Source organism: Scyliorhinus torazame, chromosome 10, assembly GCF_047496885.1.
Source record: "Scyliorhinus torazame isolate Kashiwa2021f chromosome 10, sScyTor2.1, whole genome shotgun sequence".
In the NCBI taxonomy this organism is placed as follows: Eukaryota; Metazoa; Chordata; class Chondrichthyes; order Carcharhiniformes; family Scyliorhinidae; genus Scyliorhinus; species Scyliorhinus torazame.
In genome coordinates, this window is record NC_092716.1 from 230,551,570 (window position 1) to 230,572,892 (window position 21,323).

At 45.0% G+C, this 21,323-nt stretch overlaps 1 protein-coding gene across 9 annotated transcripts in view; it reads left to right on the plus strand.

The window, feature by feature from the left end:
* The window catches only part of ppp6r3 (protein phosphatase 6, regulatory subunit 3), a 169,948-nt gene that overhangs the window by 69,514 nt on the left and 79,111 nt on the right, over positions 1-21,323 (plus strand). For all 9 annotated transcript variants that reach the window (XM_072466552.1, XM_072466549.1, XM_072466550.1 and 6 more), the window contains 5 exons: positions 1,574-1,760; positions 10,691-10,828; positions 11,336-11,401; positions 13,979-14,091; positions 20,168-20,281. In XM_072466552.1, the coding sequence (XP_072322653.1) occupies positions 1,574-1,760; positions 10,691-10,828; positions 11,336-11,401; positions 13,979-14,091; positions 20,168-20,281 (618 nt within the window). The remainder of the gene's footprint in view (positions 1-1,573; positions 1,761-10,690; positions 10,829-11,335; positions 11,402-13,978; positions 14,092-20,167; positions 20,282-21,323) is intronic.

Below are 21,323 nucleotides of genomic sequence, written 5' to 3' on the forward strand. Positions count from 1 at the left end.
GCTGCAGATGGGGGTGGATGTTTTAGCCTTCGCCTCGCTGATTGTTTGCAGGCGGGTGCTGTTGGGGGGAAAGGCAGCTTCTCTGCCCTGTGTCTCAGTGTGGCTGGGGGACTTAATGCAATTCCTACACCTTAGAAGTTAAGTTCACCTTGAGAGGAGCGAACAAGGGGTTCTATAAAAGATGGTGCCCATTCATAGTCACTGTCATCTGCTGGGGGGGTGTGGGTTGTTGTGGGTGTTTCTTTTTGTACTAGTTCTATTTGGGATGGGGTAGGTTTTTTAATGTATAAAATGTTGAAAACATAATAAAAATATTGCAAAAAAAATTGACCTAGCATGCAGAACTCCCACAATAGTCTTAGATCTTTTTCTATTTTTTACCTCTATTTATACCTGCTGAGCCAAACTGGTAGTGAAGTGATTGCTGATTAATAGCTTCCAATAAACATTGTTGCTAACTTTGGTTGGCTCTTAATTTGTTGCCCGTTGGGTCTTTACTGAATTTGCTCTGTTTCTATAACCTTTGCTCTAGAGTCGCCAGGTATCTTTATGATACCGCCACGAGGTTCAAGTTCAAGTATTGATCAATAACTCAACACACCAATTAGTAAGATTCAAATCAAAACACATTTATTATACACAGTAAATGACTACTCATGCATAAACTCTACATTCTAGACTGTTCTCTATCACTAAAAGGCCTATACTTAGCTTCGGAATTCGCCCACCAGGTCAGGGGAACAAATGGCCTTTCGTTCAGGTCTTGAGTCTGCAGGATTCAAAAGCTGGTATGGACTGGTAGCTAGGAGCGCCTATCTCGTAGCGAGCGTTGACTGGAGACTTACTTGGTTGATGCGACAGCTTAGACAGTTCACTCTCGAGGGTTGATTCTAGTTGCTGAGTGACCCTGCCAAGAAGACCGATTTGAACTTGGGGGCTCTACTTTATAGTCCCCAGGGGCTTCCCGCCCTTCGGGGCGGACCCTGTATCTGGTTCCAAGTAATTGGACTACGTTCCAATCACTTGAATCGATTTCTCCAATACTGGAGTTGTTCCCTGATCGCTGGGCGGTCCCTGAGTGTCCGTTGACCTTCCTTTGTCTTGGCTCCTGCTGACGCCGAGGAGTCTGGCTCGGCCTTATTCACCTTAAATGTTTCGATTGTTCCCGAGGATCGCTCATTAGTATGCAAGTGGCTGTGAGTTTCAGTGTTGTCTGGGCTTTTGCAATTTCTAATACACAGGATTTCTGCACTTGCTAGATTTTGCCTGTGTTGGCTGAATTTCCCTGTAGTCTTTGTGGTTCTCCATTTTAAGTCGGGAAGTGGCCAACCCAGGTGGCTACAACATTACTTGCTGAGAATCTATGATTCACAAACCTTTTTTGTGTGGTGTGTGAGACCAAAAATGCCAAATGTCTATCTTGGCAGGCAACCTAATGTTTTAAAATAAGAGTAGGATGGGCTGTTCAAATGATATACTGTTAGGAAAATAATTGCAGGCTATAAACAAAAGACTAACTAGGAATTAGTTGATTAAACTCTATGTCTAATGTTTTAAATTATTTTCCTTCTAGGTATCCTAACATATCGTGTGAACTACTTACTTCAGACGTAGCACAGCTGAATGACCGACTGGCAGAAGATGAATCCTTGTTGACGCGTCTTTATAGCTTTCTGCAGAATGAGCCACCACTTAACCCTTTGCTTGCCAGTTTCTTTAGTAAGGTGCTCAGCATTCTTATTAGCAGAAAACCTGACCAGGTAGGAACATGGGTCTAGATTGTGCAATTTATGTACTTATGAAAACTGTTTATAAAGACTTGATTGGTTTTGTTTGATAAAACACCCATCCTCCCAAGGACTGGGCAACTTCAGAAATGGGTCTGCTGTCCAAATTTTTTCAGCAAGCACAAAAAACCCATGTCTCGGATTTGTCATCGGGAAAGAGCATTTTACCTGATTGCAGGAAAGAGGAACATATAGAATATTGGGAATAAAGATTTTCATAAATTGGCGATTATATTTTTCTCAAAGGGTGTCATTATTGCATTGGATACGTGGATACTTTACCAGCACAGATTTAACAGTACAAGCATCTTTGGTTCATTGTTCATGCTGTTTAATATTATATTAGGGAGGGACTTGATGTAAATTATCTGACTATTTTGGCAGGCAGATGAATGGGAAGAAAAATGCTTGATGCTCAAAGTTCATAGGTCTCTACTATCCCACTTTAAGGAAGCCATTAGACCCATCTCTATCTTTAGACCTATCTCTATCTTTACTGTGACATAACTCTTAAGTGTACCCGAATGGACAGAAACGTTTTGACTTTCTCATTCACTGACTTGAGGTGCTTTCTCGATTTTTGAACAAAATTTGTACTCTTCACGCAATTTCCTGATCTTTCTATTTCCTGATTTTCTGAGCCAAAACACTTTCTTACTACTGTCCTTCTGTTGTCCATTTCCACCAGGACTATTCCTCCTCTTCAATTCTGTCTGTCTTTTTAAAAAAATATATATATTTATTCCCCCCCCCCCAGGGTTGCTGCTGCTGCTGACCGATCTTCCTCTAACGCTCCGCAAGATAGTCTAGGAACGGTTGCCACTGCCTGTAGAACCCCTGTGCAGACCCTCTCGAGGCAAACTTAATCCTCTCCAGCTTTATGAACCCAGCCATGTCGTTTATCCAGGCCTCCACGCTAGGGGGTTTCGCCTCCTTCCACATTAGCAAGATCCTTCGCCGGGCTACTAGGGACGCAAAGGCCAGAATGCCGGCCTCTTTTGCCTCCTGCACTCCCGGCTCGTCCACTACTCCAAATATTGCTAGCCCCCAGCTTGGCTTGACCCGGACTTTCACCACCTGAGATATTGCTCCCGCCACTTCTCTCCAGAACCCCTCCAGTGCCGGGCATGACCAAAACATATGGACATGGTTCGCCGGACTCCCTGAACACCTTCCCCATCTGTCCTCTATCCCAAAGAACCTACTCAACCTCGTCCCCGTCAAGTGCGCTCTGTGAACCACCTTAAATTGTATCAGGCTGAGCCTGGCACATGAGGAGGAGGAATTAACCCTACCCAGGGCATCAGCCCACAAACCTTCCTCGATCTCCTCCCCAACTCCTCCTCCCATTTACCCTTCAACTCTTCTGCTAGCGCTTCCCCCTCTTTCATCTCTTGGTGTATTGCCGAAACCTTGCCTTCCCCGACCCATACACCCGAGATCACCCTGTCTTGAATTTCTTGTGCCGAGATCAACGGGAATTCCCCGACCTGTCGCCTCACAAAAGCCCTCACCTGCATATATCTAAATGCATTTCCCGGGGGTAACTCAAACTTCTCCTCCAGTGCCCCTAGGCTCGCAAATGTCCCGTCAATGAACAGGTCCCCCATTCTTCTAATCCCCGCCCGATGCCAGCCCTGGAACCCCCTGTCCATCTTCCCCGGGACAAACCGGTGGTTACCCCTGATCGGGGACCACACCGAGGCTCCCACTGCATCTCTGTGCCGTCTCCACTGGCCCCAAATCCTTAACGTTGCCGCCACCACCGGGCTCATGGTGTACTTTGATGGCGAGAGCGGCAGCGGTGCCGTCACCAACGCCCCCAAGCTCGTTCCTTTACAGGATGCCATCTCCATCCTCTTCCATGCCGCCCCCTCTCCCTCCATAACCCACTTGCGGAGCATCGCCACATTTGCTGCCCAGTAGTAGCTCCCTAGGTTTGGCAGCGCCAACCCTCCTCGGTCCCTACTGCGTTCCAGGAACCCCCTCCTTACCCTCGGGGTCTTATTCGCCCACACAAACACCATAATACTACCACCTACTCTCTTGAAAAAGCCCTTGGTGATAACGATGGGAAGGCACTGAAACACAAACAAAAACCTCGGAAGGACCACCATTTTGACCAACTGCACTCTACCCGCCAGCGAGACAGGTAACGTCCCATCTTTTGAAGTCCTCCTCCATTTGGTCCACCAACCTCGTCAGATTCAGTTTATGTAGGGCCCCCCAACTCCTGGCTATCTGGATCCCCAGATACCGAAAACTCCCCACCGCCCTCCTCAGCGGTAGGTCCCCTATCCCTCTTTCTTGGTCCCCTGCCTGTAATACCAAAAGCTCACTCTACATTGAGCTTATAGCCCGAGAACTCCCCAAACTCCCTAAGAGTCTGCATGACCTCCACCATCCCCTCCATTGGGTCCGCCACGTACAGCAACAGGTCATCCGCGTGTAGCGACACCCGATGCTCTTCTCCCCCTCGGACCACCCCCCTCCATTTATTAGACTCCCTCAGTGATATGGCCAAGGGTTCGATCGCCAATGCAAACAACAGGGGGCACCCCTGCCTCGTTCCTCGGTACAGTCGAAAGTACTCCGACCTCCGCCGGTTCGTCACTACACTCGCCACCGGGGCTCTGTAAAGGAGCTTAACCCTGCTGATAAAACCCTCCCCCGAATCCAAACCTACGCAACACCTCCCAGAGGTACTCCCACTCTACTCACTCAAAGGCCTTTTCCGCGTCCATAGCTGCCACTATCTCCGCTTCTCCCTCCTCCGATGGCAACATTATCACGTTTAAGAGCCGCCGCACATTAGTGTTTAATTGCCTGCCCTTTACGAATCCCGTCTGGTCCTCCTGAATCACCCCCGGGACACACTCCTCAATCCTCGTGGCCAGCACTTTTGCCAATAACTTAGCGTCCACATTGAGGAGCGAGATCGGCCTGTACGATCCACATTGCAGTGGTCCTTGTCTGCATACTCCCCAAACCCTTGCTCAGCTCCTCCAACCCGATTGGTGCCCCCAAACCAGCCACCTCTTGCTCCTCCACCCTCGGGGACCTCAGTTGGTCTAGGAATCGTCTCATCGGGGGGGGGGGGGGGGGGGGGGGGCTGGGATCTGTACAGCTCTTCATAGAAGGCCTTGAATACCTTGTTTATTTTCGTTACGCTCCGAACCGTGGCTCCCCTTCCATCTTTGATTCCCCCTATTTCCCTCGCTGCCGTCCTCTTACGGAGCTGGTGCGCCAGCATCCGACTAGCCTTTTCCCCGTGCTCGTAGGTCGCCCCCTGCGCCTTCCTCCACTGTGCCTCCGCCTTCCCCGTGGTCAACAGGCCAAACTCCGTCTGGAGCCGTCGTCTTTCCCCAAGTAATCTTTCCTCCGGGGCATCTACGTATCTCCTGTCCACTCTCAAAATCTCCCCCACTAACCTCTCCCTTTCCATGCTCTCTGTCTTCTCCGTATGAGCCCTGATGGAGATTAGCTCTCCCCTGATCACCGCCTTCAACGCCTCCCATACCACCCCCACTCGCACCTCCCCGTTGTCGTTGGCCTCCAAGTTCCTTTCGATACACCCCCTCACCTTCCCACACACCACCTCATCTGCCAGCAGTCCCACATCCAGCCGCCACAGCGGCCGTTGGTCCCTCTCCTCTCCCAGCCCCATTTCCACCCAGTGCGGGGTGTGCTCCGAAACGGCTATGGCCGAATACTCCATCCCCTCCACCCTCGGGATGAGCGCCCTGCCCAGAACAAAGAAATCTATCCGGGAGTAGGCTTTGTGTTCATGGGAGAAGAAAGAAAATTCCCTGGCCTGCGGTCTTGCAAACCTCTATGGGTCCACTCCCCCCATCTGATCCATAAACCCCCTGAGCACCTTGGCCGCCGCCGGCCTCTTTCCCGTCCTTGATCTGGTGCTGTCTTTTCAAAATGTCGCCAATCTTCCCCCTCCTAAATATGAGCCCTTCTTTCCCTTAACTCCATTCTTGAATCCCTGCAATTACATTTCTGTCCGTTCCATGGCCCTAAACAAGGTCACAAATGTAACCCTCTAGGATTGTGGTGCATTATTCCTCCAGGACCATTCCGTAACTTTTGACGATCGTCTACGGGGATGAGCAACTTTTTGCCAAATGGTACTCGTCATGCCAATTTCCTGATCTTTCTGTTTCCTGATTTTCTGAGCCAAAACGTTTCATCCTTTCCAACCTTCAACCCTAAAAGACTGGCTTAAAAATAATCGGAACTGTCAGTTTGACTGACCGGGATGATGTCTCCTCCAGTCGGGAGGATGGAGCCATCATTTTGGTTCCATTTATGGTTTTGGGAGAATTCTTAAGATGTGCTGGTGGAATTGGTGAGAAAATTGTTTCGGGATTCGGCTTCAGTCACTCTTCCTTGTGCTCGGGACCTGGTGTTACCCTTGCTGTTCCTCCAATCATAGATGTAGGAGCACAAATCACACTTACAAACTCAATTACTGTTGGATGGTTTTCAAATTTTAAGTGAAACATGGTGTGAAGGCTTCTCATCCAGTGCTCTACTGAACTGCTCTGGTAATAACATTGCAGTCTTTCTCCAATATCTCTTTCTACAATACAGATGATTTTCATTATTGCTCTGCTCACTTTGGTTTGAACTTAAGGTGGCAGATATCGCCACCATCAGATCGTCGGTCTCTCATGCAAACTGGCGCTCTTATCAAAAACTGCAATCCATCCTTCCACACACTTAAATGGAAAACTGATTATCTTCTGACTCACCCTCATGAAAGAGCTTGTGCTCCTGAGCTTGTTTGCCTCTGAGCCCCCTGGGTCGGAGCTGCTTCTCCCGGAGAAGTGGCTCACTCTTCCTGGTAATAATCGCTTATTGTCACAAGTAGGCTTCAATGAAATTAATGTGAAAAGCCCCCAGTCGCCACATTCCGGCGCCTGTTCGGGGAGGCCGGTACGGGAATTGAACCCGTGCTGCTGCCTTGTTCTGCATCACAGACCAGCTGCATAGCCCACTGTGCTAAACCAGCCCCTGTGTGTGGATCCCTGGCAGTGGTGCTGACCAAGGAGCTGCAGCCAGCCACTGAAGAGGGCATCAGCAGCACCAAAGAGTGGAGTCCAGGCAAGGTGGAGAAATCCAGGTGGTGAAGGGTGGAGAAGGAAGGGGGGGGGATGAGTGAGTGAGTCTGGGTGGGAAGGGAGAGTGGGAATGAGTTATGGGCTGAATGGGGAGGCAGGGAGTGTTAGTGAGGGGGAAGGTGGTTCGGGTAGAGGGGCTGCTTGAGTGAATGGATGGGGAGGGAAATAGGGGAGGCAGATTGGCATGAGGGATGAGAGTATGTTTAGTCACTCAATCCTTCAACCACACTATTTTCCCTCTATGCTCTCCCTTTGCTTTCAATACCTTGATCTCCAACAATAGTTTTCTTCCTGCCTCCTCAGTTGCTTTTCCAATCCCTCCTCATGCTTTCTTTACATCCTTCCTCTCCTACTTTCTGCTCTTTTACTTTATCTTTAGACGTAGGGTCAGCTTACATATACATGCATGTGACATTCAACATTGCCGTTCCACTTCTCTGGTGAGTCTGATTATCGAACATTCAATCCTGGGTTACCCTCAATTTCTTCAGTTAAAAATTTAAAAACTAAGGCCATTGTCTTTGCCCCATCCCCACACTATCCTTGCCATCAACTCCAGCCCCCTGAGCCATTTCCTCCCCAGCCATTGTCTCAAGCTGATCCAGAATGTTCACACCATGTTCTATGTGAACCTGAGCTATTGATCAAATATCCCCTCTTCTAAAGACCATCTACTCTCACTTCCATAGCATTGTCTGCCTCAGCCTACCATGCCCAATTTTGCTCACTTAACAGTCTTTGCTGACCTTTTAAAAAAAAAATATATATATATATATATATATATTTTAATTCTCATCCTTTTTCGCATTTTCATCCAAATTTAAACCCAGCAACAAACAATCAACAATAACAAATACAACGTCAGACCCCTCCTCCCACCTACCCCCAAACAGCCCCCAACATTTTAAATACAAACATCAAAGAAAAGGAATCTGGAATCCACCATCCACCCATACATAGTCATCAACAACATACACTGTCCAACTCCCCCCTAATGTTCGATGTCATCCAATTCTTGAAAGTGCATAATGAACAAAGCCCATGAATTGTAGAACCCTTCCATCCTGCCCCTCAACTCAAACTTCACCTTCTCGAGTATTTAAAAACTCCAACAGATCCCCCGCCTCACCAGGGCACGGGATGGAGAGACTGACCTCCACCCCAACAGGATCCGCCTTCGGGCGATCAACGAGGCGAAGGCTAGAACATCTGCCTCTGCACCCGCTTCCAACCCCGGCCGATCCGATACCCCGAATATGGTCTGCAGAGGAACCGGCTCAAACCTCACATATGCCACCTTCGAGATTACCCTGAAAACCTCCCTCCTAAAGCCGTCCAGCTTTGGACAGGACCAAAACATATGAACGTGGTTTGCGGGGCCTCCCCGCAACGCTCACAAACATCCTCTACCCTTTCAAAGAGTCGGCTCATCCTCGCCTATGTGAGGTGCACCCTATACACCATTTTCAGTTGTATCAGCCCCAACCTCGCGCACAAAGTTGAGGCATTTACCCTCCAGAGCACTTCACACCACAACGCCTCCTCCATGCTCTCTCCCAACTCCCACTTTGTCTTAATTCCCTCCAGCGGTGACTTCTCTTCTCCCAGTGTCGTCCCATAAATCGCCGACACCACCCCCTTCTCCATTCCCCTGTCGTCAGCACCTCCTCCAACAGTGTGGAGGCCGGTGCCACCGAGAAGCTCTGTATCTCCTTCTAAGCGAAATCACGTACCTGCATAAACCTAAACATTTCCCCCTGCCCCAACCCATATTTAGCCTCCAGCTCTTTCAGTCCCGCAAACCGGCCCCCCAGAAACAAATCTTTTAGTTCCCTAACTCCCTTCTCCCATCTCTGAAAACTCCCATCCCACTTCCCTGGCTCAAATCTGTGATTCCCCCGAATCGGCATTTTCCTTGACCCCTCCCCCAGACTAAAGCGCTGGCACAACTACCTCCAGATTTTCAACGTTGCCACTACTACCGGACTCCCTCAGTATTTCGCCGGGCCCATCAGGAGCGCCGCTGTTGCCAACGCCCTCAACCCCGACCGCCTGCAGAGACTCTCCTCCATCCTGACCCATTGGGAGTCCCCTCTCTAACCCAGCTCCTCACCTTCTCCGCATTCACCACCTAGTAATAAGCAACAGGGGGGGACATAGGTCATCCCAGCCTGGTCCCACGCTGCCTGGTTCCCCCCCCCCCCCCCCCCCCCCCACCCCCCAGCAACGGGGGGGGACATAGGTCATCCCAGCCTGGTCCCACGCTGCAAAGCAAAATATCCCAAATTCATGTTATTCGTGCGGACACTTCCTCGGCTCCCTATACAGCAGCCTTACCCAATCTGCAAATCATTGCCCAATCCCAAACTGCTCCAGAACTGCCATCAAATACCCTCACTACTCGGTCAAACGCGTTCTCGCCGTCCAATTCCACAACCACCTCTGTCTCCCTCCCCTCCGCTGTTGCCATAACCACATTCAATAACCTCCCAATGTTCGAAAAGAGCTGCCTCCCCATCACAAACCCAGTCTGATCTTTGCCTATCACCTTCGGGAGGCACTCCTCCAACCTATCAGCCAATACCTTCGCCAACAACTTATGAGTCCAAATTCAAAAGTGATATGGGCCTATACGAGCCACATTCTGTCGGATCCTTATCTTTCTTGAGCAACAGGGAGATAGATGCCTGCCCCAAGTCTGTGGCAACAACCCTTCCGTATTGCCTCCTCAAACATCCCCACCATTAGCAGCGCCAACTTATCTTTAAATTTCTTGTAATACTCCACTGGGAAATCATCTGTCCCTGCTACTGTTTCTGCTGACTTTGATGAGCTCCTTGCCGTCTTTCCGCACCTTGTGTCTGTCTCTCTCCCTCTCTCTCTCTCTCCCTCCCTTCCTCCTCCTCCTCCCCCCCCCCCCCCCCACCCCCAACCTTCTGCCTATGATCTATGATTTAAAATAGTTGTCCTCACATTTAGATATTTTGATGGCTTTGATCCTGCCTATCGCAGTAATCTATAGCTCTACAGCAACACCCCACCCCCACAACCTACCTCAAACTCTTCCTTTGATCTACTGTACAAATCCCTTCCTGCACCCCATCCTTGGTAGCTGTGCTTTCAGCTATCAGAATTGAGGCCAATCATTTTTATTTAGATAGAGGTGTCGAGGGATATGGATCTAAGGTGGGTAAAGAAAGATGTGGTGCAGATCAGCCATAATTTAGTCAGATGGCAATGGAAGTCTGAGCAAGTAAGTGGTCTTATGGGTTGCTCCTGTTCCTATATTCTTGTATTCTGGAAGTTCATCCGTAAACTGTCTGGATCTTCCCCCTCTCCTTTTCAGCCTGCCCACCTTCTACTTAAAATGTTTAGGAGTTAAAATGTTTTGACTCTTGTGAAGCTGCAAATTGAAATTACTGATCGTCTCCAAAATGGATGCTTGGCTTTGGCAGTAGGTAAGTCGCCATATTCCCAGATGACCATAGGCTGCTTTCCCCTTTGAGGGAGAGAGTTGACTGATGGTGAGTTAACCTGAGGATTACCACACATCGGGCGAAGTTGTGAAGACGGGGCCTTCATGAGTAACCTCAGCTGGTACAGGAATTGAACCCATGCTGTTGGCCTTGCTGTAATCACAAACCAGCTGTCCAACCAACTGAGCTAAACTGGCCCCGCTTTTGCAGTGGGTAGGTAGGGAAGGAGAGAATTATAGAATTTCTGCTTGTAGGTATTACAGCTGATTTTCAATGTTATCTTTTTCTTTTGCAGATTGTCATATTTTTACGAAAGAGGGATGCATTTGTAAGCTTAATGCTGAAACACATAGGGACCTCAGCGCTCATGGATTTGCTGCTAAGGCTACTCACATGCATTGAACCACCACAGCTGAGGCAGGATGTTTTAAATGTAAGTCAAAATTTTTGGTGTATGCTGCATAAAGCAGATAGAACGGAGCCATATTGGTTCTTTTGACTTAAATAATCGGCATTTCTAAAGTACGTACATGGGTGACAATCTTGGAGCACTCTATGGAAAGCTAGAATTGGGGAAGGTACAAAACCATGGTCAAAGAAGAGCTCTTAAGAAGGTTTTTGAAAGCACAGAGGTGGCTTGACATTGATTTTCATTGTGGGATAGTGATAGGGATGGGAGTAATCAAATATTAGACAAAAACAGGCTACAAGCGGAAACAAAAGTTTGAACAGTAATTCAACGATTAAGTAGTGCACAGTGAATTATGGAAATAGATATAGATATGATTTACAGTGCAATTATTTTGAGTATATTTTTGCACTGGAATACTGCTTATGTTTCAAGCATTGGTAATGAGGTTAAATTATAGGTGAAGGTAAGGGCATTTGTCTCAGCTTTATTTTTCAATTATTTTTTGTCTTTCCTGATTTCTTTTCGCAGTGGTTAAATGAGGAAAAGATTATTCAGCAACTAATAGAAATGGTACACCCATCCCAGGATGATGATGTAAGTAATGTGCTTAAAGCTTAACCAATTAACTCTGTTTCAGTACACACGTCCATATAGTCGCACATTATGCCTGGTCGGTACAGTTGTTATTCACACCAGATAAGTGGGTATTTTAGTCCTTGACTGTATCTAGAGAGTGTAATACTTCAGATTGAGGAGAATTCCACCTTTCAGATGTAACTAAAGTTTAATTAAAGCTAGCCCTGTCCCACTTGGTGATGCTCTGTTAACCCTGATGGCCCGCCTGATGGTAGCAATTGGTGGGTGAACAGCATATTGCAGGTTCTCCTGACTTGAATTGCATAGCCAGAAAATATTTCTGGCATCACAAGTTCATACAGTTCTTTTTATTTTTTTGCTGTATATTATAGTTGTCTTCCACTGGATAGGTGGTGGGAGTGGGTATTTCCATTCTGAGGTGTCTGCATTTAAGACATTTAGCACAGCAGGGGTAATAAATAAACAACTGATGCACCACCAAGATGATTTTAAGAAATGTAGAAGAATAATTATGCACATTTTGAGCTATACACCAAAATAGTCTTGCTGGATAAGTTAAATGTCATTGTCTTTTGCTATTGTCATACTTTACTGGTTCATCCTCCATATACAAATAGGATATTGCTCCCCTTGCAATGGGGATGGGGTGGCTGGATTTGTGTCCCAAGTGATTTTCTATTCTGTTATGAATAAGGCCTTTTCTCATCTTGATGGAAGATTTCTGTGTCACATACAAGAAAATCTTTGGATTCCAAAGTTTGTTCTTGGTTTAGAAATTGTTTTGCACTTTATGGAAAGATAATTTTATTTATGATCTGCTTGCAAAGTTCATACACCATTTTTCTTACTAATGGTATCTTGAGCTGTAAATGAACCTGATTGGAATGACTTTGTATGTTCCATTGTCTGGTTCTAAAATGTGTGGAGCACCATGGACCCTGCAAAATGATGCACTTAAACAATACCTCTCACTGCTGTTTTCCATAACGCATCACATTTGAATACTGATTTTGTATGGCTAACCTCCAGGAGATACTGATAGTAATTCAGCAGGTTCCAGTTCTACCATGTTTCGGATTGTTGATCAACAAAGACAAATCCCAATTGCAGCCAACTGAGATCCATTATCCAGAGAAGCTCAGTTGCAGATGACGAAGAATATCTTCTCTTGCAGTCAGGATTTACCATGAATATTGCACACAATTAATGCTCTAATTCAGTAAGAGTTTGGATGCCGAATGCTATCTCTGTATTCTGAGATAATAGAAATGCAAAGACAATCATTAATACAGAAACGTTGGCAAATTCAAAATCCAGGTTACCCTGAAGGAATCATCATGCACAAAATATTTTTTCAAAAAGACATGGGGCATCAGCAATTTTTTGCTCTGCAATACACACTGTTATTCACATACCCAATGCAAGTGAATTTCTTGCATATCTGCCCTCTGTGACCCTGTTGTGGGTTGAAGTGCATTTCCCACACTTTAGCAGTGATCATGACATAGTTGTGTTGTGACTATAATCCTCTGATCACTTCCTTTTATAGGGCAGGAGCCTATCTGGATGTTGTGAATTCTGTTACTTCCTTGTACTTATACTGGTTTAGCTTTGAACAGTAACAAGCTTCTGGTTTCTTTAGAATAACATCGATTGTGTGAAAATAGTGATCACATGACCATTGTCAGTTACATCAATAAATAATCTTTCACCCCAATGCCACGTAGATATGGTAATTATTGCAATCCATAATCTGGATTAGAGTTGGTACAAAGACAGCAGAGGCCCTTGGGAGATCATTTTGATATTTTGAATTTTTGATTCGCTCCGTTGCCACATTTCAGAACTAAAGTCTTTGATTTATCCTACAAGTTCTGAGATATCTTGTTAGTGGCTGTCGATCTGACAGAAAAGATTTCTGTACATATTTCTCCTTTCCCCCCCCCGCCTTCCAGATTATTCTCAAAATTTAATTGACTGGAAAAGACATAGTCCTCTGGTATTGATCAACTTATGAGTATGCTGACTTATTTGACCAGTCAAATGTAACAGCAACCGGAAGTTTAAGAGCTGCTTGAAAGGGTTGACTTAAAGGAGCTAGGAGTACAACGGTTATGTGTTGTAAGTTATTTTTCTTGGAGGGATGATGGCAATATCATATTTGTATGTGGAGTTAGAATTTCCTTTGAAAAGGGAGATCATGCAAAAGGGAGGGTAGCCAATTTATCATTCTATTCGATATTTTTAATATATCACACTTTATTTTCTATTTATTTTTGAAAGAAAGTGCCATCTGTAATGAAGAAAGTGCCATCTGTAATCCATGAGTAAAATGGTGAAATAAAAACAGAAAATGCTGAAAATGTTCAGGTCAGGCAGCATTTGTGAATGGAGAAAAGTTTCAGGTCGATGATCTTTTATCAGAACTAGTAACTTGGCGAATCTGTTATTCTGTCACCATTCACTTAGTTTGCACCGACAAGTCTGAAATGCAAACTATGTTATTCAGTACAATTGAATTTTTGATGGGTTCTAAACTAAATTACTTCAAATAGCTAACATTTTATTTTGCAGAGACACTCAAATGCATCGCAATCATTGTGTGAAATTATCCGCCTCAGCAGAGACCAGATGATTCAAATGCAGAGTTCTCCAGAACCAGATCCACTTCTATCAACAATCGAGAAGTATGTAATTTGATAGAAATTGAAAGCCACTCCATAAAGATAAAATTTAATTTTATTGTGGCCTTGATAATGTGGACAAATTATGTAAGAAAATAATTTAATTTCAAATGTTGCATAAGTGGATAAGAAAGCAATTTTATTGTTTGAACAAATGAGATCAGTCCATTACTTCTAGGATATATATTGTTGAACTTTGTAATTAATTATTCAAAGTTGATAATTTATTTATAAAATTGGATCAATATTTCTTATGAGAAGCATTGTAGCCGTTGAAATGATTTATCATTTAAAATATAAACAATAGTGATTTGAAAATCCATACAAAATGGACATTGATTGAGTTGACCACACTTATTATGTACTGAATTCTGAAGAAAAATGCCTTGAAGGTCGATCACTGAGTGTGATTAGTTCTTCTTCACAGTATCCACCTTGTACATTTGTTTTTTTAAAAATATATATTTTTATTGAAATATTTGTAAAATTTTTAGAACAAAAACAGAAAAAGAACAATAGGCGTTAAACATTAACATAGTGCAAAAATGACTTCCGGTTGCGGCTATGCGGAGCTAAGTCGCACGTTCGACAGCTCCTGCCAGAAACTGACTTTTGGGCTCTTTTTAGGGCCCCCAGCGGCATTTGTTCGACGGTTCCCAGTGTGGGAAGGTGATAGTAACATTCCTCCGGCACTGTATGAATTGGACCAGGAGTGGAGCGGTGAAAAAAAGTAGTTTTGGAGCAGCGAAAAGTGCGAGGGAGGAAAATCAAGATGGTGGCGGGTGGAGACCAGGCAGCGTGGGCGCAGCCTGGTCGCAGGAACAGCAGGAGTTTCTCCAGCGCTGCTTCACGAAATTGAAGGCAGAGCTGTTGGAGCCGATGAAGGCTTCGATAGACAAGCTGCTCGAGTCCAGAGGTGGCGATCTTTGGAGTGTCGGAAGTTCAGGGAGTGAAAGAGACCCCCCTTACAGAAATAATAAAAAACATAGAACACAAATAAACATCTTATAGATATGTCACGTATTCCCCCAATATACAAGCCCCCCATTAAACGATAATAAACACAGTAGTAAACACAAAATAGCCCCCCCCCCCCCCCCCCCCGGGTTGCTGCTGACCTCCTAACGCTCTGCTAGAAAGTCTAGGAACAGTCGCCACCACCTAAAGAACCCTTGCACAGATCCTCTTAAGGCAAATTTTATCTTCTCCAGCAGTTTGCCTACCCATCCAGACCTGGGGACTTGTCCATCTTAATGCCTTTTAGAATACCCAAAACTTCCCCCTTCCTTATGCTGACTTGACCTAGAGTATTTAAACATCCATCCCTAGCCTCAACATCTGTCATGTCCCTCTCCTTGGTGAATACCGATGCAAAGTACTCATTAAGAATCTCACCCATTTCCTGACTCCACACATAAATTGCCTCTTTTGTCTTTGAGTGGGTCAATCCTTTCTCTAGTTACCCTCTTGCTCCTTGTATACGGATAAAAGGCGTTGGGATTTTCCTTAACCCTGTTAGCCAAAGATATTTCATGACCCCTTTTAGACCTCTTTATTGTGCGTTTGAGATTTGTCCTACTTTCCTGATATTCCTCCAAAGCTTTATCAGTTTTAAGTCGCCTAGATCTTATGTATGCTTCCTTTTTCATTTTAGCTAGTCTCACAATTCCACCCGTCATCCATGGTTCCTTAATCTTGCCATTTCTATCCCTCATTTTCACAGGGACATGTCTGTCCTGCACTCTAATCAACCTTTCGAGAATGCCTGTCTCTTTCACTCCCTGAACTTCCGACACTCCAAAGATCGCCACCTCTGGACTCTGCACCACCCAGCACCTTGGCCATTGCCCTGGCAAACCCCTGCCAGAACTCCTCGAGCTTCGGGCAAGCCCAAAACATATGGACATGGTTTCCTGGGCTCCCCGCACACCTTGCACATCTGTCTTCTACCCCGCAAAACTTGCTCCTCATCCCCGCCATCATGTGTGCCCGGTGAACCACTTTAAACTGTATGAAACTGAGCCTGGCACATGATGAGGAGGAATTGACCCTACTTAGGGTTTCCGCCCATAGTCCCGGCTCTAACTCCGCTCCTAACTCCTCCTCCCACTTGCCTTTAAGCTCCTCCTCCGGGGTTTCCTCTGCCTCCACCAGCTCCTGGAAGATATCCGACACCTTCCCTTCCCCCAACACCTTGTACATTGTGAGTATGCTTGGGTTACTAAAAGGAAAACTATAAGCAACACACTTTTCCTAAAAAAAGATGCTGATGTCAATAATCTTGTTAAATATCTTGTATGTTTGCCTTCTCACTTCTTGCTATTTTGGCTTTCTGCTCCCTTGGTCCTTACATTTCTTGTTTTCTGTAGTGGTACACTGACTTGGCAAGTCTTGTTCAGAGTAGTTCCATCCGCTTCAGTGGCAGTGATGTTTCAGACAGGCCTGGATCTAAAATACAGCTCACGGCAATTGTATCCCTGGGTTAGGTGGAAGCTTGTGCCACCTAACTTCAGATTGGTGCTTTTTTTAATAGAGCCCTTGAATCTACATTTCTGGAGTGACACTGGAATTATATTTGTATTGTTAGAAGGTCAAGATATTTTTACTTGGGATTGTGTAAGATATACAGCTTGGAAATTAGATTCAACCATTCCATGCTTATATTTAAGCTCCACCCGAGCCTCCTCACATCTTTCCTTTATCTTAATTTACTATCATAACCCTCTATTCCCTTCTCCATCATCGGCTTGTCTAGCTCCCACTTAAATGCATCTATGCTCTTTGCTTCAACCGCTCCCCGTGGTAGCTAGTTCTACATTCTCACCACTCTTTGGGTAAAGTAATATCTTATGCAGTCTCTATTGGATTTCTTAATGACTAGCTTATCTTGATTGCTTCTAATTCTGCTTTTCCCCAGAAGAGGACACATTCTGTCAGTATCCAAGAAAACTTTTCAGAATTTTATTGACCTCTCTTGGATCACCACTGAGCTTCCTTGTTTTCAACAAAGCAATGTATAATGAGTATAAATTTGAAGGGAGTGAAGAAGAGAAAGTTTTATTTTGAATAGAAAGGAACACTATTCCTTATAACTTTGTCTTTATGTTTAGCTTTCAAACTACCAGAATCCTTTGCTTTGAGATTTGTGACATGACAATTGTCTCCGTTTTAATCCACAACATTTCAATTTCTAGCATTGGGCCCATTTGATCCCATCTTCAAGCTCCCATTCCTCTTCAAAATCATTGCGTGTCCCCCAAAGCTGTGTTAATCTTTCTTGCAATTCCACATTTGAATCTCTAATGAAGCTTCTACCCCTGTTTCAACACTGAACAATCCTCAGCAAATTCATAAATTACATCCCCTGTGATTATCATAGAAATTACAGTGCCGAAGGAGGCCATTCGGCCCATCGTGTCTGCACCGGCCCTTGGAAAGAGCATCCCATCCAAGCCCACACCTCCACCCTGTCCCCATAGCCCAGTAACCCAACCTACCTTTTTGGACACTAAGGGCAATTTAGCATGACCAATCCACCTAACCTGCACATCTTTGGATTGTTGGAGGAAACCAAAGCACTCGGAGGAAACCCACGCAGACACGGGGAGAACGTACAGACAGTAACCCAAGCCGGGAATCAAACCTGGGACCCTGGAGCTCTGAAGCAACATTGCTAACCGCTACCATGCCGCCCAATGTGACCGTGGGACATTATTCCTCCTTGTCTTTCTATGCAATCTTTGATGTGATCATCCTCCAATTCCTCTCCTTCATTGTCCAGCAGGGCAGACTGCCCTCACCTTGTTCCACTCTTATGCATTCAGTCGTGTAACACATTTTCCAGCCCATGCCAAGTAACTTGTAATTTCACAAAGGTCGATCCCTGGCTCAGTTTTCTAGCTCATCCAAATACTGCCCCTTAGCAACACCATCTGAAATCGTGGCATTGTATTTTATGTAAGTTCGGATGACATCAGCTCTCGTTTTCCACTACCTCACTTGACACCTTCATTGCCTTTGTTGCCAGACTGCTTGTCAGCCATCCAATCCTGGATGAACCACAAGTTCCTCCAATTAAACATTCAGAGGACCTAAGCCATTGCAAATTCTGTACCTTTGTCACCATCTTCATCCATCACCTGAGCAACACTCAGGCTGAACCCAACTAATAGCAACCTTGCACATCCTATTTGATCCCCAGTTGAGCTTCTGACACCAGACAGGAGAGATTGAAGTTAATTAAGATATAGGGGTAGGGAAGAAGATAGGGCAAATAGATTATGAAAGTAGAGGGAGGTAAGAGGATTGCAGGCCAATGTGTAAAAAGTGATGGATTTTACAACTACTTCCAAATGTCACTGGTTATATTTCCACTTATGGCTTTATTTCACAGTGCCTGGAATTGTATCCCAACATAGACTCAATGTTTTTTGAGATCAGAAAAGCAAGCTTTTTCCTGAACACTATTATGTAAATTAGTGAATTAGAGGCAATCACCTTGTATTGAATGCAATGCATCAATAAAACTGCCAGAACTGATGGATGTCAATTTGAATTCAGGCGAGACACAAATGGTTTTACATGAAGACTTGGGGTGGGATTCTCTGGCCATTCGCCGGCGGCAGGATTCTCTGGTCCCACCGGCAAATCACCCCCACCGGGTTTCCTGGCAGCGCGGGACGGTTTCCATGGGAAATCCCATTGACAGTGGGGGGAACAGAGAATCCCACTGCCAGCAAATAGCCAAGATCTCCGTCCTCATGGCAACGGGGCGGACTCAGTGGAGAATCCTAACCTTAATGATTTTGTGCATCCGAAAAGATGTTAGTGAACCTTATGGGCTTACTGACAATTCTGTAACTTCGTAGTCACCATTACTGGCGCTAGCTTTTTATCATCTTGGCTTTCCACTGCTATTCCAGTCCTTCTCCAAATCAAAATTATCTTAATCATTGTTACAATACTAGTAAGCAGATAGCCCTCTCCACGCTTGGCAGTCACACCCTGGTAATTCTCAGTCCTCCCACATACCAAGATACATCTATCCAATAATCTTTCCCACAGCTCTCTCCCAGGACTGCCACAACCTGCTCCTTTTATTTGCGCACTCTGAAACTTTATATTCCCCACTTCTAATTCACCTGACCCCCCCCAAAGCCCAACCTCCCTCCATATGCTTCCAGATCCCAGCACTACCCTCCAGACATAGCATGATGTACGTTGCCTACAACCTAACTATCCTAGACAATCTGCTCCCATTTTTTTCTACATACATATTTTGAAAAATTAAATCCGATACGTACTTAATGTATATATAATCAAGGTAATTAGTTTATACTTGCATGTGCACATAATTATGAAATTAATCCAAATATACCACTGAAATGTCCACCATTTAGTCATCTGCATCACAGACTATAATCTCGCCTTCTATGCAAGCCTCAGTTTGACGTTGCATAGAAATACAGCACCATCAACAGCAATGTCCCTTCTCAGTATCAACATTAACAGAACACATACAAAGCCTACATTCAAATCCACTGTGGAGATTTCTGGTGACCAATTTGACTACTGAATTCTTCATAACCACTGTATCAAGTTTCTTTGTAAGGTTGAATCCATCTCCTTAGCCATCCAACCTTCTTGCATTGAACAAATTATTCCTTTCAGATAGTGGGATTTAAATGTTAATCGGCATTCAACTGAGGTTCCAGCGAATCATGTAGGGGCAGGGTGCATTAATATATTCCCAAATCTAAGAAGTGATACCAATCAAACAGAGGCGCCATCTGTTTGCTTAAGTGTAAAAGATCCCATGGCATTAATTTGAATAAGAGCAGGACAGGTGTCCTGTCCAGTACTTATCCCTCAGTCGACCTCACAAACAGATTATCTGGTCATAACCACATTGTTGTTTGTGGGAATTTATTGAGCGTGAAACAACTGTCAGGTCTGGAGACATTTGATAATTGTGAAAGTACCATATAAAATGCAAGTCTTTCTTTTGTTACTTTTAATACTAATAATAGTGGTGAAAATAGAAACTTCTTTAATCTTAAAACTGATCTTTTTTTTTTAGGCAAGAAACTTTAGAATACTTGCTTGCAAATGTCCTTGATAAGGAAAAGATTGAATCAGCAATTGTGAATTGTATCCAGATATTATTGACATTACTGGAGACCCGAAGACCAGCGTAAGTCCAAGTTATTCCTGCATGTAATTCAGAGCTCTAACATAATACTTTGTATCTTGTTTAATAACTGTGCTATAATTGTACAAAGACCTAGTTCTCTGGATCAATACAGTGTGATTCCCTTGTGTTTGGGAAACTTCAAGCATGTATCTGTATAATGCAGGATTACCTGCTAAAGGTTATGGATCAAAAGTGAGATGTAAGGTCACGGGCTAAATTATTGAAGGCCAACAATCAGTGCGATAAAGAATTGGAAAAACATTGAGTTTTGGGTACCAGGTGTGGTTGGATTGTGTATTGACAATACAATATAACACAAAGAATGTTGCACTTGGGCTGCAGTTGGAGTGTATTGTATCTGGCTTTGGGCAGCATATGGAATGAGGGATATTGAGGCCTTGGGGGGGGGGGGGGGGGGGGGGGGGGGGGGGGGGGGGGGGGGAGGGGTACTCTAGAGGAGGTCAGTTAAAATATTGGCCAATTTGATGGCCAGTTTCTGATGATGCAACGGTAGGTAGAAACACTAGTTGTGGGAAGGATACAAAGAGTCTACAAATAGATATAGGCAGGTTAAGCGAGTGGGCAAAAAAATGCCAGGTGGAACATGATGTGGGGAATTGTGAGGTTGTCCACTTAGGCAGGAAGAATAGAAAATCAGCAAATTGTTTAAATAGAAAGCGGTATGCAGCATGTTGCATTACAGAGGGATCTGGGTGTTCTTGCATGTGAATCACAAAGTTAGCATGCAGATGCAGCAAGTAATTAGAAAGGCAAATGGAATGTTGGCTTTTACTGCAAAGGGAATGGAGTCTTGTGACACAGTGGGTAACACCCCTGCCTCTGAGCAAGAAGCTCTGGGTTCAAGTCCTGTCCCAGGACTTGATGGACAAAGAAGGTGTATTCATGACGTAGCCAAACAGGCTTGAGGATCCAGCTGCAATCCCTTCCAACAGATGTCAGTGGCAGGTGGGTGGTAAGAGCAAGAGAGATTCCTTATCAGCCATGTGATGGAAAGAAAGTTGGAGCCTCAACCATCACGATC